General features: G+C 40.5%; 1 protein-coding gene across 2 annotated transcripts; it reads right to left on the reverse strand.

The window, feature by feature from the left end:
• Positions 1–1,378: 1,378 nt before the first annotated feature.
• On the reverse strand, positions 1,379–22,363 carry LOC113450855 (C-type lectin domain family 2 member D-like). 2 transcript variants are annotated; one of them, XM_087923408.1, is made up of 8 exons: positions 22,094–22,363; positions 19,902–19,929; positions 17,848–17,877; positions 16,259–16,360; positions 13,215–13,292; positions 9,095–9,279; positions 6,448–6,551; positions 1,379–4,228 (listed from the first exon to the last, which is right to left on the reverse strand). In XM_087923408.1, exons 1-8 carry the CDS (start codon positions 22,133–22,135, stop codon positions 4,105–4,107), a joined length of 693 nt encoding a protein of 230 aa, XP_087779534.1. In that variant the 5' UTR covers positions 22,136–22,363; the 3' UTR covers positions 1,379–4,104. The 2 variants fall into 2 exon arrangements, with proteins under 2 accessions (XP_087779534.1, XP_087779535.1); XM_087923409.1 differs by lacking the exon at positions 19,902–19,929 and having other exon boundaries at positions 17,848–17,878; positions 22,094–22,361.
• Between the last annotated feature and the right edge of the window lie 746 nt (positions 22,364–23,109).

Raw genomic sequence — 23,109 nt, forward strand, 5'->3', positions numbered from 1 at the left:
ACCAGGTTTGGGTTGAATAAATATGTAAACCTAGGATTAAGTGTCTTGTAGCTTTAAGCAAGAAACTGCAATGTCATTGTGGGTGCGGTTGCAGGCAGCAATATAGGTAGGAAGGGAAACGTAATAGACCCCGGCTTCTGGATGCACCTGGTTCTGTTCCTGGTCTGCTGCCTGCTGTTCTGGAACGTCTATCTGCTTACTCTGGAGGCTACTGTGCCAGATACCATTTCAACTGAACACAAAGACTGTTTGCTTGGTGAGCTGAGGACTCAGCGTTGTCTTTGAGAGAAAGGTATCAGGAGGAGAAGATTTACAAGCAGATAAGGACATTGTATTTACTGTTAATGGACTTGATAACTGGATAGATATACTGGATACTGACATATGGACTGAATGACACTTCTTAATCTCTGTGTGTATTAAATAACTATTTAAAACCACAAACTGTGTTTTTGTCTCCAGTGTGTGTATACTCTTGGGCCCACTCTCTCTCTCATTTGCCTGCCTGGCTTGACTGCTGCTGCATACTCTGCTTGGGGGTTTATCCCCAAACACTAACACAAATGACTTGGGGGGTGGGGTGGCTTACAAGATTAAAAACAAACCACCTTCCAAAATATAACCCGCCCCATGAAACATGCCCAAAGATAAACTATTAACTAGTAAACCTAGAGGTGTAGCTCTCACCTCACAATCAGGAGGCTGCGAGTTCAATCCTAGGTAGAGGCTGATATTTGGAATAGATTCTCTTGCTCGAGCAGGGGGTTGGACTAGATGACCTCCAAGGTCCCTTCCAACTCTGTTATTCTATAACATCAATAGTAGCAGAGCTCACATCTCCTCCCCCTCCCCCCCCGCCGACCTGAATGTTTCGGGGAACAGAGGGGATTTCAATGCCTTGCAAAAGTTTAACACAGTTGAGTTCTTCCTATATTTATTATGTTATTTAATTATGAAGACAAGAGTATCAGGTTGGAAAGCATCTTTTCATTCTGGAAAGGCAGTTTATAGAAAGGTATTTTCTTCAAATCTTCCCAGTAACACGCCTGTGAGCTCTGTTGGACTTAGAGGCAGAATCTTTTCTCAGCGCATTAACCACCTTCAGCATGATAAGCCAGTATTAGGGATCTAGGCCAATCGGCACAGATTATTAACACCCTGGAAGAAGACAAATAGCTATCATAGACCTGATACACAACCTGCATAAATGTGTCCATAAAGTCAACAGGAACCAATCCTGGCTCAAGAGAAACTTTATAGCAGTAATACCATACAGAAGCTGGCCAAATAACAAATTCAATAGGATAGTGAATAAAATAAAGCATTAATTAAAAAATTCTGGGATATCGGCAGGGAATAATGAGGCGAGACAAGCTAATCAGTTGCCAATGGTTTATTAACGCTAACAGTGAACAGCTCAACTGACTGTACAGCAACAACTAACAGGGAGTTTGACAGCTCTTATATACTAGCTGCTTCGGCCAGGCAGCCAATCAGTTCCCAGGACAGAGTCCTCTGTCTGCTGTGGACTGGAGTGAAGACTTCAGACACGACAAAAATAAAATATCTTAAAATTACAGATTGCATAGTGATCATTAAAATAAGTCAGGTAGTTAAGAAATAAGTGTTAAATTAAAATGCAAGTTAGATAAAAACTTTTAGGAGTGGTTCATAATGAGGCTTGTAATATACAATACTATTTAAAAATAACTTTACATTTGCTATAGTGAAAAAAGTGTAATGTCAGCTGGTGCTCCATTCAAAATCCAAGAAAGAAATACCAACCTGTCCTTTAATCGGAGAAAAGGTATCTTTTACTGGAAATCAAGTGGTAGCAACAAAAGAATTCTGAATCTGAGAAAATGGGCACGTAAATCACATATACAAAGTAATGGCAACGTTCCCACCCCCAATAGTTCAATTGGCTCATCTAATTAAAAGTTGTGTATATCATCATGTGGGCATCTCCAGATAGTGATGAGTCCTCTGTCCGTTGACCTTGACATAGTTTGATAAAGGGTTGCAGCTGCGCATAGCATAGGATAGAAACCTAAGCAAGAATTTACACCCCACTCCCCACCCCCATTTATACACTTCTGGTTTGTAACACCTCCAGCTCACTTCCCATAACCATTCCCCCCTCCTCCCCCCGTTACTTATGACAGCCGAAAGATGCAAAGCAAAGGCTGACATGTACATTGTATTTTCAGAGAGACACATTTTTTCCACCCCCAAAAGTGGTTGGAAATGTCTTTGTGTCTTATACAGGAATGTTGCCGAAGTCCTGCACACCCACCGGCCCCCACCCTTTGGCCTCTGCCTTCCAGCAATTTGCCTCATTTTCAGCCTCCGCGTGCCCCATTTTCTGCCTGTTCTGATCCCTTGCCAACAGGATGCGGAGGCTGAAAATGGGGCAGGCGGAGGCAGCAATAGGCTATGGCAATCCCTGCAGCCTGAAACAGCTGATCATCGGGAGGCCGATCCTACCAACAATCAGCTGCTTGTGCTAATCAGACTGTGCTGAAGCTGACCAGGCTGTTTGCTGCAAGGAGGCAAATTGCTGGGAGGCAGAGGCAGATTCCCACCCACCCCCGCCATTTTCTCTTGATTTCCTTTGTTTTCCTCACCAAAAGCTTATATTACAGAGCGTCTTATACTCTGAAAAATAAATAAATAACAATAAAGACAAATAATTACACACATAAATAGTTACACACATAAAAAGAAATTCTTTCTTCCACAGCTATAACCAGATGTGATTGCAGAGAGCTTGGGAGCTTTTTGCCCAGAAAAGCAAAAATAAAATCTCGGGTTGTGATAGATGAAATGAGTCAGTTTTTTGTTGGGACAAAATAGGTCCATCTAGTCAGCTGGGTGTCTTGATGTGACTCTCAGCTTCTTAGAAGATGATGTGGAAAGAGTTTTATACAGATAAAAATGTAACAGTGAGAATTGATATACCGTAACATGAATGTGTCTTGGCCCCGATTCCCAAGCCTATTCTGTCAGAGGAAGAAGACCTGGAAGATGAGGAGGAGGAACTGGGAATGCCTTCCTCCTTAGGACCTTCCTCTCTGGCAATGCCTTCCTCCCCAGGACCTTCCTCCCTGATAGTTCCTCAGGTTCTATCAGACAACCAAGAGGAACAGCCTGAGATTAAACAGGAGGAAGGCATATTGGAGCAGCCCCTGACAGGGAGTAAAGAGGAAGAGTGTTGGCTTGATCCTGAGCAGTGTTGTAGGGAGACACGTGAGCATCAACGTAGGAGGCGTGGGAGGGTCAGAGAGCGAGCTGAGTCATTGAGCCACACCCTACAGGGGATAAAAGTGGGTGTGTTTTCTCCTGAAACTTTGTACGGGACAAAGTTTAACCTTACTTCAGATTTTCTTTATGAATGACTATTTTTGTGGACTGCCTTGTGATTTTCTGTGAGTAAAACTTTATCAGTTTGGACTTGACAGGCAGGATATGTGGGAATGCCAAGAATATTATCAGTTCCAAAGAATTAACTCTGTGAAGTCCGAGCCAGCTTGCCTGCCTGTGTTGGTGTGAGTTTGTACTCTTTCATATTTTGGGAAAGAGGAAAGGCGAGACAGAACATGAATGTATCAGGGAAATGTGAAATTTCCCAGAAGGGACAATATATGGGGGTGAAATAAGACAACTCGCCACAGCCATTGACCATCCACAACTTGTTGTGGAACAATTCAACGCAGGATAACTCAAGAGAGGGACAAGTAGAAATGCAGCTCACCCCAGCCTCAACGACTTCTCACTTGAGTAGGTTCAAACCTAAAACAAGACAAGGCCTGTTGCAATTCACTTGTCCTTGTCTTGAGTTAATCTTGCATTGAATTGTGCTCTGGCGAGTTGGCTCTGTTGAGTTGATCGGGATGAGTCATCCACGGCCTAGACCGTCCCTGACCGAGATAAGGAACAGAACAACTTTGTTAAACTAGGATCTGAAGATGGATCCTCAGGTTTACAACTAAAGTTTAGATAGCAACTAGCACATCTGGGTGTGACAGGAGATACTATATGCAAACGCGCTTCTCCAATAAATTCTGGTCAAGCCAGGATCTCCTTTCTTTTGACGAGGTTGCATTATCCAGACTTGCTACAACTTTCTGGCCGGCTGCAGAGAAAACGTTTCTCCATGGAGCACACAGTACTACTTGCTCCTTTTCCGTCTACGTAAGCGCAGAAACCTTCCCCTCGCACTGCAAACCTGAAATAGGACAAGGAGTTGCTATTTCAATGAACACTGCAAAAATTACCCTTCCATGAAGGTCCCCATCTTTCGAGAATAGGGAAACATCCACCAACACTGCACTTTCAGAACGCAATTTCTGTTATTAGAGATTCCAGAATGTTTTGAATTCATCAGAGATATCTAGAACCTAAGAGATGACTAGCCAAAGCTTCATGAAGTAACTTCCATGAACTGTTCTCAGAATTCAATGAACACTTTAAATATGAATATTACAAGCTGTGAGCACTTCTCAAATAATAGAAATTTGGATATGATATTTGGTTTCCATATATTTGCCATTTAATAATCTGAACTATTAAATATAAACGAAGTACATATGGGTTTTGTTGTTAGGTATCTGTGAAAAACTACATGAAGTCTACAGCATTTGGTTTTTGAAGTATAAAGCACAAAAGTAAAACTTTGGTTCAAAATTTCAGTGATCAACTGGAAGGTTGGGCACATTCCTAGCACCTCTGAAGTAATGCACTGAAACACTGAAATTCTGAATTGAAATTTCAGACCCACACGTTGTAATTCAAATTCCAAATGCTGTAGACTTGCGAAAGTATTTGGCATATACTTCAGATTCATTAAACTTTCAAGCACCTGACCTTATTGTTATCAGTCTTAAAATATGGCAAATAACTTGAACAAAAACAAATGGTGCTATTTGGGTTCCTTTTATAGACTTTCAGTTTGAAGGCCAATTGATCAAATCTCTAAAGCAAATCCCTTCTCCCAATCCAATTGCCAAATCATTCTGATTTGATTATTTAGTTGATGTTCAAATAAACACCCTTTCCAAAAAAGGCTGTGTCAACATTCTGAATGATGGATAGGAATGAGATCAGGGATAGTTGATACATCACAAATACACACAATTGATCTTTAACATGTATACGTTTGCCATTTCACGATTACTTTGTTAATAGAACAGGATATGAATCAAGATTAGAGGTGGTTGATACTTTACTAATACATACACTTGATTTTTTTTTTAAAAAAAATTTATTAAACAATTTTCCTCATTTTATAACACCATTTTCATTCTTTACAACATTTCGGTATCGGTATACATTCATTTATATATATTTTAATTACACACACACACACATTTTATACACACACACACATATAAACATATATACATATACTATAATGTATACCATGTGTATTTTTTATTATCATACTATAATATTTCATATTCTTTATTTATCTTTATACCTACTATTTAACCAATTATATCATGCATTCCAAATCAAATAATATTCGGTTTCTCCTCTATCTTTTATTTCCATTGTCAGCCTATCCATCTCGGCACACTCTAATACTTTCCTTATCACACTTTCCTCAGGCGATATAGTACCATTTTTCCCATTTTGCACATAAACAATTCTAGCTGCCGTTATTAAATGTAGCATTAGATATTATATTTTTGTCATATTTTCTGTTATTATGCCTAGTAAGAATATCTCTGGTTTTAACTCTATTTGTTGTTTAGTTATTTCCTCAATCGACCTTCTTATCCTCATCCGATATTTTTTTGCTACTGGGCATGTCCACCACATATGATAATATGTCCCTTGATTGTGTTTACATTTCCAACATTCCGGTGATCTATTTGGAAACATTTTTGCTAGTCTTGCTGGGGCATACATTTGATTCTTAATGTATACATGCACATTTGCCATTTTATTATAACCTAGATAATAGATTACTCTTTCTCAACCTAGACAAATTTTAAGATGTGTAGACTTCAGCTCCCTGAATTCTCTAGCCAGCATTTCAGGGGGGAAAAACAAACTGACTTTCACCAAAAACCCCCACCAAATTCCAATTTTATGACCACCTGGGCTGGTTGTCCCTGCTTACAAAAATACCAGAATTGGCACCAGACCCATCTGCTCTTGAAGGTAGTGTATCATTTCAGTCAAACTGAACATCGGTCCATCACAGCTGGCCAGCAGTGCAGAGACCACCAGCTATTAAATTCTATTGCCCAAACAATCCTTTCTTCCTATTTCTGTGTCATATTTTGGGGAGGGGGAAAGAAGCTTAGCCAAAAAGCATCTCAACTCTTATTATTTTTTTTAGCTGCTCAAGCTGAAGTGTAGTGTTTATAAATGCTTCAAAAAGGAAAATAGCTCTGTAAGTCCTATAAACAAACAAACAAACAAATACAACATACTTACTGGTTTTTAAACTCTGTATCGTTGAACCATTTCCAGAACTGGTTAATTTTTCTTGAGAGACCAAACCAATAATGAAAGGGACTGAAAATTTCCACCCAAAAATCCTAAAAGGGAAAAAAATGTATACTAAACTATAATTTGGAACACTAATTGGAGAAAGAGTCTATTATTTTTCACTATCTGTTTAATGCTAAAATGGATTTGTGTCAAATTATTTCATTTGTACAGGAACATAAAATTAAAGTAATATTAACATATTAATTAAATTGATGTAAACAGTCATAGGAAAAAGTAACTACACCCCCTTTGAGTGCCATGGCTTTGCGTATCAGGACATAATAGAAATCATCTGGTCCTGAGCAGTTCTTAAAAGTAGGTAAATACAACCTCAGATGAACAACACATGACATACTACACCAGGGGTGTAAAACTCAATTTCATTGAGGGCCGCATCAGGGTTGTGGTTGACCTTGGGGGAGGGGGCAACTGAGTGGGTGTGGCCAACTGGGTGAGCGTGGCCAGCTTGACGCCACTCCCCAAACTGCTGGCATGTTTCCTCTTCACACTGGGTGGACCAGACTGAAGCGACATGGGCCAGCCCCTTACTTTTTCCAGGGCAGCCCTGTAGGCCAGATCCAACCATATGTGGCCCACAGGCTTTCAGTGTGACACCCCTGTATTACACCATGTCATCATTTTATTATTATTATTCATAATAATAATACTAAAGTCAAGGAATCAACTTCAGCCAAGTACATTTGAAGAATTCGAAAGATTTTAAAGTCCAAACTGAGTGGTGGAAACATCATAAAAGCAATAAATACCTGGGCTATAACTGTGATTTGATACTCTGCAGGAATAATTGACTGGACCCAGATGGAGCTGGACAATTTGGACAGAAAAACAAGGAAGCTTATGATTATGAATCATGCTTTGCATCCTAAAAGTGATGTTGATTGATCATATCTACCGAGAGCAGAGGGTGGTCGAGGTCTCCTACAGGTGTGTCTCACCTGAGACTTTCAAGAAGAGATTGGACTGCCGTTTGTCAGAAATGGTGTAGGGTCTCCCGCTTGGGCGGGGGGTTGGACTAGATGACCTACAAGGTCCCTTCCAACTCTGATTATCTGAAGCAAAGCAGATTGTAGAAGCAGTTGTTGGAGGGCCGTTTGTTGCACCATCTACATAAAGGACTCGTAACATCTAGTCTGAATATTGGGCTGAATGTGCAACAAACCTTATTAATAATAATATTCTGTAAAGACCAAACTTATGACAAGAGGTAGAATAACAACCTGTAGAATTAACAGTGAAGATACTGAAGTGGTGGATAGTTTCTATATTTCTGGATCTACTATCAACAAAGGAACCACCATTCAGAAAAATGCATTACAGACTAGCCATTGCTAGGGCAGCCATGAAAGCTTTGGAAAAAAATATCAAAATGCCATGACACTTACAAACATCAGAACTGTGCAGGCTATTTGAACTAATGCAATCAAGGCCAGAATTGAAAAATTGTCGAACAATTCAAAGTTCAGATTATATGAAGAGTCAGAAGAAAAAGTAAATCACCTGTGATATGATATACTGCTGGAATTATTGATCGCACAAAAGCGGAACTGGACAGCAGAAAGCTAATGATAATTCGCTATGCATTATACCCTCTTAGTGATCTTGATAGATTTATACCTGTCCTGCAGAAATAGGGACAGATTTCAAGTCAAGCTGTCAAACAGCCAGGAGCACGCTCTGATACAAGTTAAAACATTGGAACTTAAGAATGTTCAGGAAATAAAAGATGAACATCAGAATAATGTAATAAACACACAATGGAAAACACACAATGGCTATGGAAAAGCATTACACAGTCAATTTCTATCAAAGATCAAGTGGATAAAGATGAAACCTGGCAAATGGCTTACCAGAACTGAAAAAGAAAAAGAAACTGAAGATTTGATTTTGGCTGCTCAAGAGCAATCTATTCAAACGAATGTAATCAAAGCTAGAATTGAAAAATCATCAAATGATTGAAAGTGCATGTTGGACAAAGAGGCAAAAGAAACAGTAGATCATACAAGATCAAGACAATTGCACAAATAGATTATAAACTATGATATAACACAGTCACCAAATGAAGCACTAGAACATGTGTAGAAAATTATTGCGTGATGCTCATTAAAATTTGGTGGGAACATAAAAGTACTTGAAAACGAGCAGATTAAAATATTGTGGGATCTCCAAATACAAACTGATAAAAGTCTTGCCTCATAACATACTAGATTTAACTGTGATTGAAAAGAAGATAATGTGGATAATTCATATGGTAATACCAGGAGATAGTAGAATAGAAGAAAAAAAATGAAGAAGATCTGAAATTAGAAGTTTATGACATGAATCAGCCACGATGGTCTCTGTGGTTATTGAAACACTGAGTTCCATCTCCTTCTGGATTCCCCATTGACTTTGCTTTTGGGAATCTGACAGGGAGCATTTAATTTTGATTAAAATACTGTTGCAATACAATATATCGTTTGGGTACCTTGAGGTTATAAACAGACAAACAGAATGAGAATTTTAGTAATATACAGATAATAATAAATACAATAGGATGTCTAATTAATAATGATGTCTAATTATTCCTTACCAATTCCTTCTGTGTATCGATCACAGCCAAGGATGCATTAAGTGAAGAACAGGTCTTTAAACTGAGAGACCAATTTCTTTCTTCTTTTGATGCATAGAAACATTTTCTGTTATATCCAATCCAGAAATCAGGGCAGGCAGCACTTACAGTGGAATGGCATGGCAGACACGGTTTTGTAATAAAAACTGGAAAAAGAAAATCAAAATGGACAAATCACAGAGCTCACAATTAACTACCCTGTTTCTCCAACAATATGGCCTCCCCCAAGAGGAAGTCCCAGCATGTTTTATAGGCATGAAATGAAATTAAGCCCCTCCCCCCAAATTAAGGCCTATATTAAAACATGCGAAATGGGGGAAATGGGGGGGGCTTGCCGTTAGGAAGTACTTTTGTTGCACACCCGGATATGGTGCTGCCTGTGTTGACCCTGATACAAAGTGCCCCACCAACGCCGAGGTCAACATCCAAGCCATCGCTGCCCACCCGCCCGAAAATGCAAGGGGGGTGGGAATTAAGTCACCCCTGAAAAGACGGCCTAGCCATTTTTTTGAGGCTCAAAAAAAAAAATAAGACCAGGCCTTATTATATGAGAAACACGGTACAATTCTGACAACATAGTTTGAATAGACAATATTAATCTACCTCATTTAAACTTCAATTCCAGGATTTAAGGAAACCAAGTGAGTTAACCTGTAAATACAGCTAGTGTTAAGTGCAGAAAATGAGAAGCCGAGGTGATTCAAATGAATACAAGTTTATTGCATGATTGCATGTGGATTCTCATATTGCATATAGAGTGCATGTAGATTCTCTTTCAAGAATCTGAACTACCAACACTCAAAACATATTGACAATAGATAAGAGTCAATGGAATTCAAAGTAGGCTGGACTTAGATTATATTAGATTAACAGCGTTGGAAGGGACCCTGTACATCATCTAGTCCAGTGGTCACCAATCAGTGGGCCGGGGACCACTGGTGGTCCATGAGAAAATTTTGGTGGTCCGCAGATAAATGTCATCCCCAAAGCAATTAATCCAGGCTGTGCAGAAACACAAGGCTGTGCTGCCCACATGGCCCACGGGAACACAAGGCTTGCGTCACTTGCATTGTGCACAACAAGAGTTAGTCAGGGGAGGAGGGAAAGGGCGGCAGGGGGGAAGTTGCCCCACGCGCCTTGCCTGGCCACCAGGCTGCTTCTTTCCGTTTCTTTCTTCCTCTTTTGGTTGCACGCAAAGAAAGCAGCAAAAGATTTTTTCTCTCTCCCAAACTCTGCCAGAAATGAGTCTTTGGGACCCTGCAAGGCATCCTACTCCAAGAGGCTGAGCCGTCAAAGACTCATTTCTGGCGGAGTTTGGGGGAGAGAAAGACAGACTTCTGCTGCTTCCTCTCTCTCTCTCTCTCTCTCTCTCTCTCCTCCCCCTCCCTCCCTCCCTCCGAGAACAGAGCTGGAGACGGTATCCTGCGATCCCAAATAAAAAATGATCGATCGGTAGGAAAACGGGGTGGGGAATTTTCCTGCAGACTGTTTTGGGATTTTCCCAGGGTCTCTGGTCCGCGGGATTTAAAATTGTAAGTTTGGTGGTCCCTGTGGTCCAAAAGGTTGGCGACCCCTGATTTAGTCAACCCCTCGCCCAAGCAGGTGACTTACACCCTTTCTGACAAATGGCAGCCTAATCTCTTCTTGAAAGCCTCCAGTGATGGCGCTCCCACAACTTCCAAAGGCAAAGCTGTTCCATGGGTTGATGGTTCTGTCAGAAAGTTTCTCCTTATTTCCAGGTTGAATCTCTCCTTGTTCAGTTTCCATCCATTATTCCTTGTCTGGCCTTTGGGTGCTTTAGAAAATAGCTTGACTCCCTCTTCTTTATATTATATTTATATATATTATACATTATAGGGCAAGTCATTGACTGCTTTTTTTCTCTAACACAGGGCCCTAATCCAAAATGGGTGCGAAGGGACTTGAGACTGTGATGTGCTTGACCCCTCCCTTGGGGTCATCTTGGTCATCTCTTACAGGTAGTCCTCAATTACTAACCATATTTGGGGCTGGCAATTCCATCATTAAGAATAAATTTATAAAGTGAAAACTCACGACTGCCCAAGTAACCAAGGCAGTTGTGTTTGTCAGTTCCAGCAAATCACCACAAGCAACATTACATGACTGCAACTTGTGGACTTCCTACCAGCTTCCCCATTGACTTTGCTTGTCAGAAATTGCCAAAAACTAGAACTAGTAGATGGATTTGTGTACCTTGATATAATTCTTATCAAATGGAGAAAGTTTAAGAGTGCAAAGGCTGCTAAAAAGGAGGGAGAGAATATGTGGCTTGTTGCAAGAGATAAATGTCAACAAAAGTGAAAATGGTTGTGTAGAAGAGTGTAATTCTGCCTATTTTGTTGTGTGTTCTTTGAAACTGCCATCAGATGGGACTTAGGAGGTGCCTTTTCTTTGTGGTGCCTTCCCTGGGGAATTAAGAGTGTGGTGGTGTAGTGGTTAGAATGCAGTATTGGTGGCTAATTCTGTTGACTGCTGACTGCCAGCAGTTTAGCAGTTCGATCCTGACTGACTCAAGGTTAACTTAGCTTTCCATCCTTTCAAGGTCAATAAAATGAGGAATGTTGGGGACAATGGGCTGACTCTATAAAATTGCTTAGAGAGGGTTGTAAAGCATTGTGAAGTAGTATATATGTCTAAGTGCTACTGCTATTAGGTTCCCCCATCCTGAAATTTGACTGGGCCAAGTTAGCTTTTAGGAAAGTTCTGAAGACCTGGCTATTCTCTTGGGCTCTGGGGTCAAGATGCAACATGAACTTCTATTGGGAGGTGTAATAAATGTTGGTGTGCCTGTGTATTTCATTGTGATTTTTTGTTTTTTTTAACCAAATATTTTGCCAAAATACTTACCAAATATATTGTAATTGTAGCTACACAATCCTACTTCTTACAAGTTGGATGACCATCTATATTCTTTAAATTAGTGCTCCCAAAACTGTTTCTTTAATCACGCAAAACCACTTATCTGGAAATCCTTTTTATCCAATGTTGGGTACTCTTCAATGAATGTAAATTTCTCTGTTGGTATAGGGCAGAGGTGGGCAACTATGGCCCCTTTATGACTTGTGGACTTCAACTCCCAAAATTCCTGAGCTAGCATGGCTTGGTCAGGAATTCTGGGAGTTGAAGTCCATAATTCATAAAAGGGCCATTGTTGCCCACCCCTGGTATAGGGTAATAGGGTTGTTATATCATTACCCAAAGAAAAACAACTTTCACCCAATTTTGGGTAATTTACCCATGTTTGGGTAGCACTGCTTAAAGAAAATTAAATATGGAAGTGAGAGTTCAGCACATCAGGAGAAACATAAAAGTAGATTAGCTATCATAGGAAAAGATCAAATTTGATGTAGTGGTTAAGACATCAGGCTAAAACTGGGAGACTGTGAATTGTAGTTCTGCCTTAGGCACAAAGCCAACTGGATGACCTTAGGCCAGTCATAAATTCATTCACTGAATTTATATTGCCTATTCGCCCATGGCGACTCAAGGCGGCTTACTGAATATTTTCTCTTAGCCAAAGGAAAGAGGTGGAGACAGGGACAAGCTACTTCCAAAATTTTGCCAGAAAAACTGCCCTGGCAGTTGCTGGAGTTTAAAACTGACAGAAAGACACCATAAAAGAACTTCTCAAAAAAAGCTACACTAAGTATGGATTACAAATCAAATGCAAGTTTGTTTATGTTGGATCTTGCAGGCTTCCTCCCTCCCCTCCATTCACTCTGTAACTGCTTTGGCTTGTCACATAACAATCTTCCCTTCCTGGGACATTTGTGAGTGTGCCCCCCAACCCCCCAAAAAAAAAAAAAAGTCCAGATGGCAATCACAGTACTGCAATCAAATTCCTTCCAGGCAACATTTGACACATGTACAAACTCTAATTTTCAACTGCACTGTAGCAATCTTCATCTTGACTCATTTGACACACCTCACCCCCAGTTGCTATTTCCTTCCAAATTATTCTGTGTTTTAAATTTATGCATGTGGTGATCTTTGTTTAAATGATAACCACGGCAGCAACAAAACTATGGAGAAAGTTAAACAGAAAAGACGCAGTACTTACCAGTCAATATAGCAAGGATCAAAATTGCGGCTAAAAAACCTAGAGCTAAAGCGATGATTTGGCCCTTGGGTCTGACTGCTGAAAAACAGACAAGAAAATATTAGGAGATGTTCATGATTTCATTAAGACTGTTTAGATTTTTTTTAGAGTCCGATCAAACCGATCTGTCAGATGGTGCTCCATTCAAAATCCAATATAGAAATACTTAAGACTCCATTAATTAGAGAAAAGATATCTTTTACTGGAAATCAAGTGGTAGCAACAAAAGACTTCTGAATTTGAGAAAATGAGCGTGTAAATCACATATATAAAGTGATGGCAACGTTCCCACCCCCAATAGTTCAATTGGCTCATCCAATTAAAAGTTGTGTATAGCGTCATGTGGGCATCTCCAGGTGGTGATGAGGCCTCTGTCCGTTGACCTGGGGATATTTTGATAAAGAGCTGCGGTTGCGCATAGCATAGGAAAGAAGCCTAAGCAAGAAATCCCCCCACCCCCCAAACTTATACAGTTCTGTTTTGTGAAACCTCCAGCTCGCTTCCCATAATCATGTCCCCCCTCCTCCCCGTTACCTATGGCAGCCGAAAGATGCAAAGCAAAGGAAGAAAATCTTGAAGGCTGACACAGTCAGTCCTAGAGATCAACCCTGACTGCTCTTCAGAAGGCCTGATCCTGAAGATGAAACTCAAATACTTTGGCCACCTCATGAGGAGGAAGGACTCCCTGGAGAAGAGCCTCATGCTGGGAACGATTGAGGGCAAATAGAAGAAGAAGGGGACAACAGAGAATGAGGTGGCTGGATGGAGTCACTGAAGCAGTAGACGTGACCTTAAATGGACTCCAGGGGATGGTAGAGGACAGGAAGGCCTGGAGGAACGTTGTCCATGGGTCAATGCGATGGGTCGGAAAACGACTTTGCAACTAACAACAAGATTTTTTAAAATGTTTTTGTCTTATAAACCATTCAGGGTTGTAGTCCAGACTATAGCATAGTAAATTGGATTTTATTATCTGACTCAGTTGTTGATCCCATCAAAATAAACCCTGAATGTCCCTCATCTCCTTCTCTCTCCCTCTATAACAGAGGTGGGGAACTATGGCCCCTTTATGGCTTGTGGACTCCCAGAATTCCCCATGCCTGCTCTATAAGGAAAAAATGAAGAAGCAGTTGGTGTGACTCCCGAGGAGCACAGAAGCACAGCCTTGGTGTCAGTTGTGAGTGGCCTTCAGAGTTCTTTCTCCACAGAGCAGGTAAAGTGGATCTGGAATGGCTTCCATCTTCCATCCTTCTCATAGTTGTGGGAGACACAAAGTCAATCTCAATCCCGCCACTACCAAACGTGTTTCTTTCAAGAGGCAACTGGACTTTCTGGGTTGTCTTGGAAGACATTTCGCTTCTCATCCAAGAAGCTTCTTCAGCTCTGACTGGATGGAGGGGAATGGAAGGATTTATACTCCTTGCAGGCAGATGGTTATTTAAATTCTATTAGTGGGTTGTTAAGGTCACCTGGAGGTTTATCTATGTCCTCAGAGTTACCTGAGTGGTGCAAATGGGTGTGAAGCCTTCTTGGAACTGCTGAAAGGACTGTGTTGTAGATTGGAGATAGATGATGGCGTATCCCTCCCCCTCTGTTGAGAGGGGGCTGATCAATTTTGACATAGATGGCTTTCTTAACCCCTTTCAAACCAGCATGGGGCTTCACTCATTTGCCCGACCCAGTTTCTGGTGTGCCATGGGCCAGCGCAGTTTGCGCCCGGGTGTTGGGGACCTCTGGTATAGAGGACAGCAGTGAAAATAGAACATGTCATCCCAACCTACTCATCAAGACTGTGGTGGTGCAGTGGTTAGAATGGTTAGAATGCAATACTGCAGGCTACTTCTGCTGACTCACTGGCTCAAGGTCGACTCAGTTTTCCATCCTTCTGAGGTTGATAAAATGAGGACCCAGATTGTTGGAGGGGGGGAAATATGCTGACTCTGTAAAAACTTAAAGAGGGCTGTAAAGCACTATGAGGCAGTCTATGTCTGTGTCATGCCCCTGTCGGAATCTGACTCCGAGGGGGAGGCTGAGTAGCTGACAGGGAGTGGGAGTGTGGCTCCACTGGCTGTGGAAGAAACTGGGAAAGAGCAAAGGCCAGCTGGGCAGAGCAGGGGAGAGATAGAGCAAGGCAGAGGGAATTTGGAGGAAGACCCAGGCCCACCCCCTCTTCATCCTAGGGCACGCAGAGAGGAATGAAGAAGGGAGCAATGTAAGTTGCGTGGCTTATGGGGGAAGAAAGGGCCCTGATTCCCTTCATTAGCTGCAGCTGGGAACACAGTGTTTAAAAAGGGAAATTGCGCACAGCAAACTGTTGAGAGCAAGTTGTGAATTATCTGGTATTGTCGAGGCTTATCTGGGTTCCTGAACTGTGTGTGTTTTGCTGGCCTTCCAAGTCTGCAATTCCTTCTCCTGCCCTGTCAAGTTAACACAAGCGTGGTTTGGGTGGATTTTTATTTACAGTTTGTACATAGTTTGTTTTCGGACTGAATTTCCTCCACTTAAAGACTGTTCTTGGGAGAGTTTTTTTCTCCAGCCGAAGGTAACCTGGAAGCAAAATTAGAGGTACTAAAGGGACCCTCCTTACTTACGTGACTGTGTTGCCTTTGTGCCACATGCCGGGTCATCACAGTCTGAGTGCTATTGCTGTCTTCTCCAACAGCATTACAGCAGGTAACCAAATCCTTTTCTTTGAGACGAAGGTATTAACATCAATTCCTTCCCCCTTGGAGGGATGATCTGGACTTGTCTCCCACCCTAATAGCTAAGTCAGGGGCAGGGTTTCTATCCTGAAGATTATGTGGGGAACTCGCCAAAGCTACCATGTTGGCCTAAAGTCAATTTTGTGTGAGATTTTTCTTTTCAAACGGAAACCCCATATTCCTCTCCTCAAAACCAGGAAAAGAAAGTAAAACAAAATGGTTTTTACATAGGGTGGCCCAGCTTCACCCACTTTAATTACTTCCCCACTCCAAGGTTACAAAGGATCCCAGCCAGGTGTCTACCTTTGTTTCTACCAGCATTCGATGGACTCTTTGCATCAGAGTTTCTAGAAGATGTACTTGTGGTCTTAGCAATCCAGGGATCACAATATCCAGAATCTTCTTCTATCAATATCGAAAGGCAAAAAAAACAATACATAAAGTTATGGTCTAGTTTTGCTATGTGGGGAAGACGCTGCTTCCCAGTACCCAACCAGGGTTCCCTCTTTCTCAAACGAAACAATTTAAATATTTTAGGTAGCAGAAACCTCACAAAATCCCCCGATCTTGCACTGCTGAACATTCACAGGCAGAACTCAAGACAAAAACCTCATGGGAGTTGATCATCTTGCAAGATTTCAGTTGATTATATTAGGGGGTGGTATCCATGTCGTAGGACAAAACTGGACTTACATCTGGGGTATTTCTACTGCTTTTGTGGTGCACATCGGAAGATCTCCTTGCTTTTGCACAAGCAGATTATCTATTTTGCTGAATTCTATCTGAAACTGACATTCCACACAGAATCCAAGTTGTCAAAGTTTCTGATTTACTCAATAAGTATCTTAAAGCTTAGAAGATCATCTGGAAAAGTCCTTTCAGATGCTCTTCCTGGTTCATCAAATTTAGAGAATTTGGTTCATACCTTAAAAAGCAAGAATGAATGAAGAAAACTATCCTACAGGTAACCAATTATTTTACTAGATTTCCCCAATTCTATCTTGAATCCAGTTATCTGCAGATATTCAGATCAAAACCTTTCCTCATCCAAGTTTCAATTTTTTCAATTCATGCCTGCCTTACTTTTCCTGGTTCCTCCACTTAGTATAGAAACCAATGTTTTTAGCCATATAATCAACTAGCCAGGTACTGGTGCTTTGCTATGAAACTATGTGATTGGGCAAGTTTTTTGGGAGGAAAATATGGGAAAAATGCTCTTTCTGCCTACCAGCATCCATCTATATTCATCTGGCTAGCATCCTGTCAGCGTGTGAAACTAGAGGGCTGTTTGGAAACTGAAACAGTGTTTGCTGTGTGAGCAATAAGACAGCAAGAAGCTTGGGTATAGCGTAGTTCAACTGCAGTTGGAACAGATTTCTTTTCAGGTGGGGAGAGAGTTGAGAGCTGTTTGGAAACTGAAACAGTATTTGCTGTGTGAGCAAGGAGACAGCAAGGAGCCTGGGCGTGGCTTAGCTCAATTGTTCTGTAGTAAAGCTGCTTGCTGCTCTGAAAGTAAAACTGAAACTCCTCTCCTCTGCTTGTGTTTTGCATTTGGAAGAGATTACTTTTCAGGTGGGGAGGGGGAGTACAGGACTCCTTAGCATCAGAGAGTGTTATTAGTATTTATAGGAAATACTAATGGTCTGGTGGTCATTTCAAACAATCCTTTCTTAGTGAGCACCTAGAAGCCAAGAGGAACACGTGCCAAATTTCAAGTTTGTAGGCTTTATGGTTCTGGAGATTTTTGTGATGATGCATGAGTGGTATTTCGCTTTTAAATATATAAAATAAGAATATAAGAGTTTTCTCCTCTGATTTCATCAGTACCCTGGGGCTTTTCTCCTGCTTCTTGTAGCTCTCAAGTAAGTGTAAGAAAGATCTGAATGTCTCACCTGTAATTATTGTTGGCATCTTCCAAGCTTTCTGAGTTACAAAAATTATCAGGGTTCAGACGGCATGGAAAGAAAAGAATTAGATATTACTCATTCCTACACAGGAATTTTTAATTGATATATATTAATTGAGATATATATTGATATATTACTGTAGATAAAGTACTTCCTTAAACTCCTTAACTTGGTGTGCTGCCCTTCACTTCAATCTTATTGACTTGGAACGGCCAGAGGTTATGAGAGCTGATATCCAATTCATCTCTTGGGTATTGGATTGAGGAAGGCAGCTTTAGACAAGAAAAACTCACACTTGTATGAAATATATTTTGACTTAACAATCCCAGCATTTGTTTAGTCCAACTGCAAGCATCTTTCCCATATTAAGTATCTCAGATGCTTTAGCTAGATTTAAAATGATCTGAACCTGAAATACTGCATAATGTACATGTAAAAATTATAAATAGATGAACAGAATGACTTTTTAAGTGAGGTGGTTGTAATTAATGACCATAACAATTATATATTGAAATACTCAGTAAAATTGAGAAAAACATTGGAGTTATAATGAAGGGTATTTATATATCAAATGTATATACAATCTAATCCTAAGAGCTCCAGATAATCATATAAATATATATCCATACTTATCACATTTTTTTAGAAAGTATGACAAGGCTATGGATAAGAAAAAATTATTTAAGAATGATGCAAGAAATGAAGGTGACAGAGATATTAATATAGGAAAAATATTCCTATATTAATATATATAGGAAAAGACAGTTGCAGAAATATGGTAAAAGAAAACAATGAACAGAGAAACACAGGATTAATCAGAGAAACACAGGATTATGATAGAAATAGTTTTAAAGTGGATAAAAAAGTTTTTAGAAGTGGATAAGGAAAATTAAGCAGTACTTAACACAGCAAATGAAAATAAATATAAAAGTAATGAAACAATTCTGAATGGATTAGAAGAAATAGAATGATCGAAGGAAGATTTTGGAGATGCTTATGAAATTAATATGATAAAACATGGAAACTAAGAATGCTTAAAGTTTAAAATATTATGTCCACTCCCCACCCCACCACAAATGCAGAAAACAAATGATGTAGGAATACTGAAAACATGTTACTTGAATAAGAGTAAAAACATAAACACACAATGTAATTATAAAATACAGATTCCATTTTTAATGTGTGTGAGGATTGCACCTGTGACTGTTCAAAGAACCCCATATTTATTTGTTTTTTGGTTATTTATTTGATTTCTATAACTGCCCATCTCAGCTGATTCTGGACGGCTCACATTCAAAAAGGTATTACAATTAAAACTTAAAAATAGTTTAAAACAAAAACAGTAAAAAAACCATTAAAATAATAAAAAGATTAAAAACATCTAATTTGAGTACATACAAAGCAAGACACCTGGCCTGTTAACAATATAGCCAGGAGAGGTGGGGGTCTTAGTGCATGTAGTAGGCCCCAGACTCAGGAGCATAACCAGGTTTTAAAAGTTTTATGGAAGGCTAATAGAGTTAGGGCTATTCTTATCTCCAAAGAGAGGATTCCACAGAACAAGGGCTGCTGTAGGAAAAAAAAAACCCTTGTCTTCCTAGTCCCCTTTAGCTGACATTCTTTGGCTGATGGATCTGCAATATGCCTGCCCTATTTGATCTAACTGGATATGTAGAAACTTTGGGGGAAAAGGTGATCCCTCAGGTACCCTGTTCTCTATTCAACAGAAAGTGGACAGGAGTGCTAATTAAAAATACAGAGAGATTAGTTTGTAAAGCATGCATGGAAGGGGTTTGGGAGAATTCTAAACAGGATGAAGGAAGGAACTTACATTTAAAGAAGCAAAATCAATCCAGTAGTTAGCATGATAGAAACCAACACCCCCATCCCAACCAAAGTGCTGAATAAATAGATCTATTTTTATCTTAACCTTCTTCCTAAAATAGAATAGAATAGAGTTGGGCTGTTGCATAGAAACTCAGGCATCCAGAGTTTGGCGAGAAGCAGATAAAAACTTCAATTGGAAAGACAGAATTTTATCTTTGCAAAGGAGACGTCTTTGCCCACCTGGAAATACAAAACACCCAATAAATTCAGGCAAAGCAAAAAGCGTTTATAGGTAGTGCTCAACTTACAACCCTTTGTTTAGTAACCATTCTAAATTACAACAGCACTGAAAAAAGTGACTTATCATCATTTTGCACTTTTATGACTGTTGCAGCATCCCCATGGTCACGATTTACATTCGGATGCTTGACAACTGGGTCATATTTATGAAGGTTGCAGTGTCCCAGAGTCATGGGATCACTGTTTGCAACCTTCTGACAAGCAAAACCAATGGGGAAACCAGATTCACCACTTAACAACTGTGTTACTAACTTAACAACTGCAACAATTCACTTAACAAATGCGGTAAGAAAAGTCATAAAATGGGGCAAAACTCACTTAATAAATTTCTCACTTAGCAACATAGAAAATATTCTGCTAGTGGCAAATTTATGGGTTATCTTGCTCTTTGCCAGCTGCGTTTCTATCTTTCTTAAAACTTGCGAATGTATTCAAGGACTTTCAGAATCTGCTATCTATTGTGCAGTTGCCAAAAAAGCAAGTTCTCACATGACAAAGAAATGTCCTTGGCTAAGAAGGGAAAAACATGTTTCCTTAAAGAAAAAAACCTGCCACCTTAAAAGTGCTAATATAACCTTATAAAATGCTAATAATGAAATTTGAGATTAACAGTGCCACCCTGATCTCTAATGCCTGTGACCCATAACAAAGGCTGCTTGTTGGAAAAGAAAAACCAATCATTTGTGTCAAATGCAGGTAGTACACAACATACAACCACAACTGAGTCCAGAATTTATGTTGCTAAAATGAGAAATTTGTTAAATATTTTTGATCATGTGACCATGAGGATGCTGCAATGGTCATGTCTGAAAAATGGTTATAAGTCACTTTATTGGGTGCAGTTATAACTTTGAACTATGACTAAACAAACTGTTGTAAGTCTGCATAGATAGATAGATAGATAGATAGATAGATAGATAGATAGATAGATAGATAGATAGATAGATAGATAGAGCAGGATCTACTATACGACCCATTGAAGACTAAAATGGAACATTTAAATGGGCAATATATTAAATGGTTTAACTTCTAAATTGGGATTAAAAAGCCTTGAGTAAGGTTAAAATAGATGTTATTCATAGTAATTAATCCTTTTGCTGACCAGGACTGAACAACGATGCTGTAAGGATTTGCTTAGAGAAATGAGGTGAGTTATGGGAAGATTTTCCACTGAAACAGTTGTGAAAGTGTTATTAAAACTATACATTATAAAGTTGAAGTCATTTCTTTAAACATTTCCTTTCTTCGTTGCACATTCCAATTCCTCTTTTTACTGTTTTTTTTTACTTTGTATTAGTCCTTATCTTTTTAACTGCCATGCTCAATAACATTATTACAAAAGTGTTTTAAGGAAAACGATTTTTCCTTCATGGTCCAAATCGTAAAAAGCCTTTTCTGTGTGCTTCATACAGCACGAACCTCATCGTAACGAGAGAAAAATATACAAAATTAGTCTTACTAATCACTGCATTACACATATCCTTGGCAAGTGCAACTTAGTAGCGCACCCCCTGCTTGTAAAATAAAGCCCCCAAAACCCAGAGAACCCCTACATGAACTCTGCAATTTCTCCACCTCGAAGTTATTGCTGGAAAAAAACATATCCCGGAGATTAATTAACCCTCACGCTAAAGGACGGGCAGGTTTTTGCACAACGCCTCAAAGGAGGCTGTGCAGCCCCGCTGTGACCCCGCCCGCAAAAGACGTACTGAGGCTGAACCTTCTGTCCAGGCCGCCCTTCCAATCTTTATTAGGCCTCAAAGCCTTGCAGCTCTTCTTCCTAAAAATAAAAAGCTAACCTGCCTGTCCTTTCTTGACCAACTGCGTCCAGCCCCCCGCCCCCACACAGAATTTTTTTATTCCTGGAACCGATAGCGCGGTGGTTAACGCGCCTACCAGGAAAAGAATTGCTCGCTTGAGGGAGCTTTGTACAACTTTTTCGCCTTTCCCTTGTTCCGACTTGGCGACAAAAAGGCGCGGCCGCATAATGGAGCGCAGCGTTAACAAAGCGGGGGAATCCCCCGCGTCAAGTAGCAGTGCTTCCGGCTTTCCAAGGACTCCCCCACCCAGCCCGTCAGACCCAGAGCCGAGCCCCCTTCCCCACCTGAGCGTGCAGCGCCCGAGGGTTTTTTTCCTCTTCCCGCATTTTGCAGCGTTGAGCCTAAAACTCCCCACTTCTCCCGGGGTCTCCGGATCTGCGGCTATTTCCAAAACAACCTCCCTCTTTAACGTCCAATCAACGCGAAGAGGCCGTCGCTTTTTCCTTTCGCTTTTGTAGCAGAAGCGATTTCTCCTCGAGTTGCGCTTCTCAATTTTGTCAGAATTTGGGGTTTCAGGTGCCAGAACATTGCAGGCCACCCGTAAGTCACCTGCCCTCCCCAGGGTAGCTTGGAGCAGCTCTAAATGAATCAAGGAGACAAGTAAAACCTAGAAATAAGAGGAGAAATTTCCTGATGGTGAGAACAATTAATCGGTGGAAAGATTTTGCCTCCAGAATGCTCCATACTGGAAGTTTTTAAGAAGAGATTGGACAACCATTTGTCTGAAATGGTATAGGGATTCCTGCCTGAGCAGGGGGTTGGACTAGAAGACCTTCAAGGTCCCTTCCAACTCTGTTATACTGTTAAATACTGTCTTACAGAATTCTCAAAGATCCATCTCATCCTGGGCACCCTTTTTTTGAACTATTACCATTTGGCAGACAGTACAGAATATTAAAAACAAGCACAAATAGGCTGAAAAACAGCTTCTATCCCAGGGAAGTAGCTCTTTTGAATTCTGCTGTATAGTGCAATGTTGGTGTGGTGTTGCGGGTTTTCGGTGCAAGGTGTGGAGTGTGAAGGATATGTGTATTTATTTTCATCTCATGTGCACTGAAGATGGTGTTTGATTTCGACAATAAACTAAACTAAACAACTAAGGTTGGCGTATGCTGCCCCAGAGCGCTCTCTCTTTATTCATGTCTTCTCCACGAATACATCTGACCCCACTTGGAACAATTTAAAGCCAATTTGTCTGAAGCCCCCCTCCCAGTTGTAGGCTAGCTAGTGCCCCCCCCCCCAAGAAGTCATTCCCTTGTTGATGTTTGTGTGTGTGTGGTGGTGGGGGGGGGAAGCAAAG

Source organism: Pseudonaja textilis, chromosome 2 (assembly GCF_049901715.1).
Source record: "Pseudonaja textilis isolate UNSWEBS1 chromosome 2, rPseTex1.2, whole genome shotgun sequence".
In the NCBI taxonomy this organism is placed as follows: Eukaryota; Metazoa; Chordata; class Lepidosauria; order Squamata; family Elapidae; genus Pseudonaja; species Pseudonaja textilis.

Coding starts and splice junctions, on each gene's coding strand:
- LOC113450855 (XM_087923408.1), bottom strand. CDS start 22,135: ATGCGGGAAGAGGAAAAAAACCCTCGGGCGCTGCACGCTCAG. Junction 19,930..22,093: donor CTCGGGCGCTGCACGCTCAG/GTGGGGAAGGGG, acceptor TTGTATTTCCAG/GTGGGCAAAGACGTCTCCTT. Junction 6,552..9,094: donor TCGATACACAGAAGGAATTG/GTAAGGAATAAT, acceptor TTTCCCTTTTAG/GATTTTTGGGTGGAAATTTT.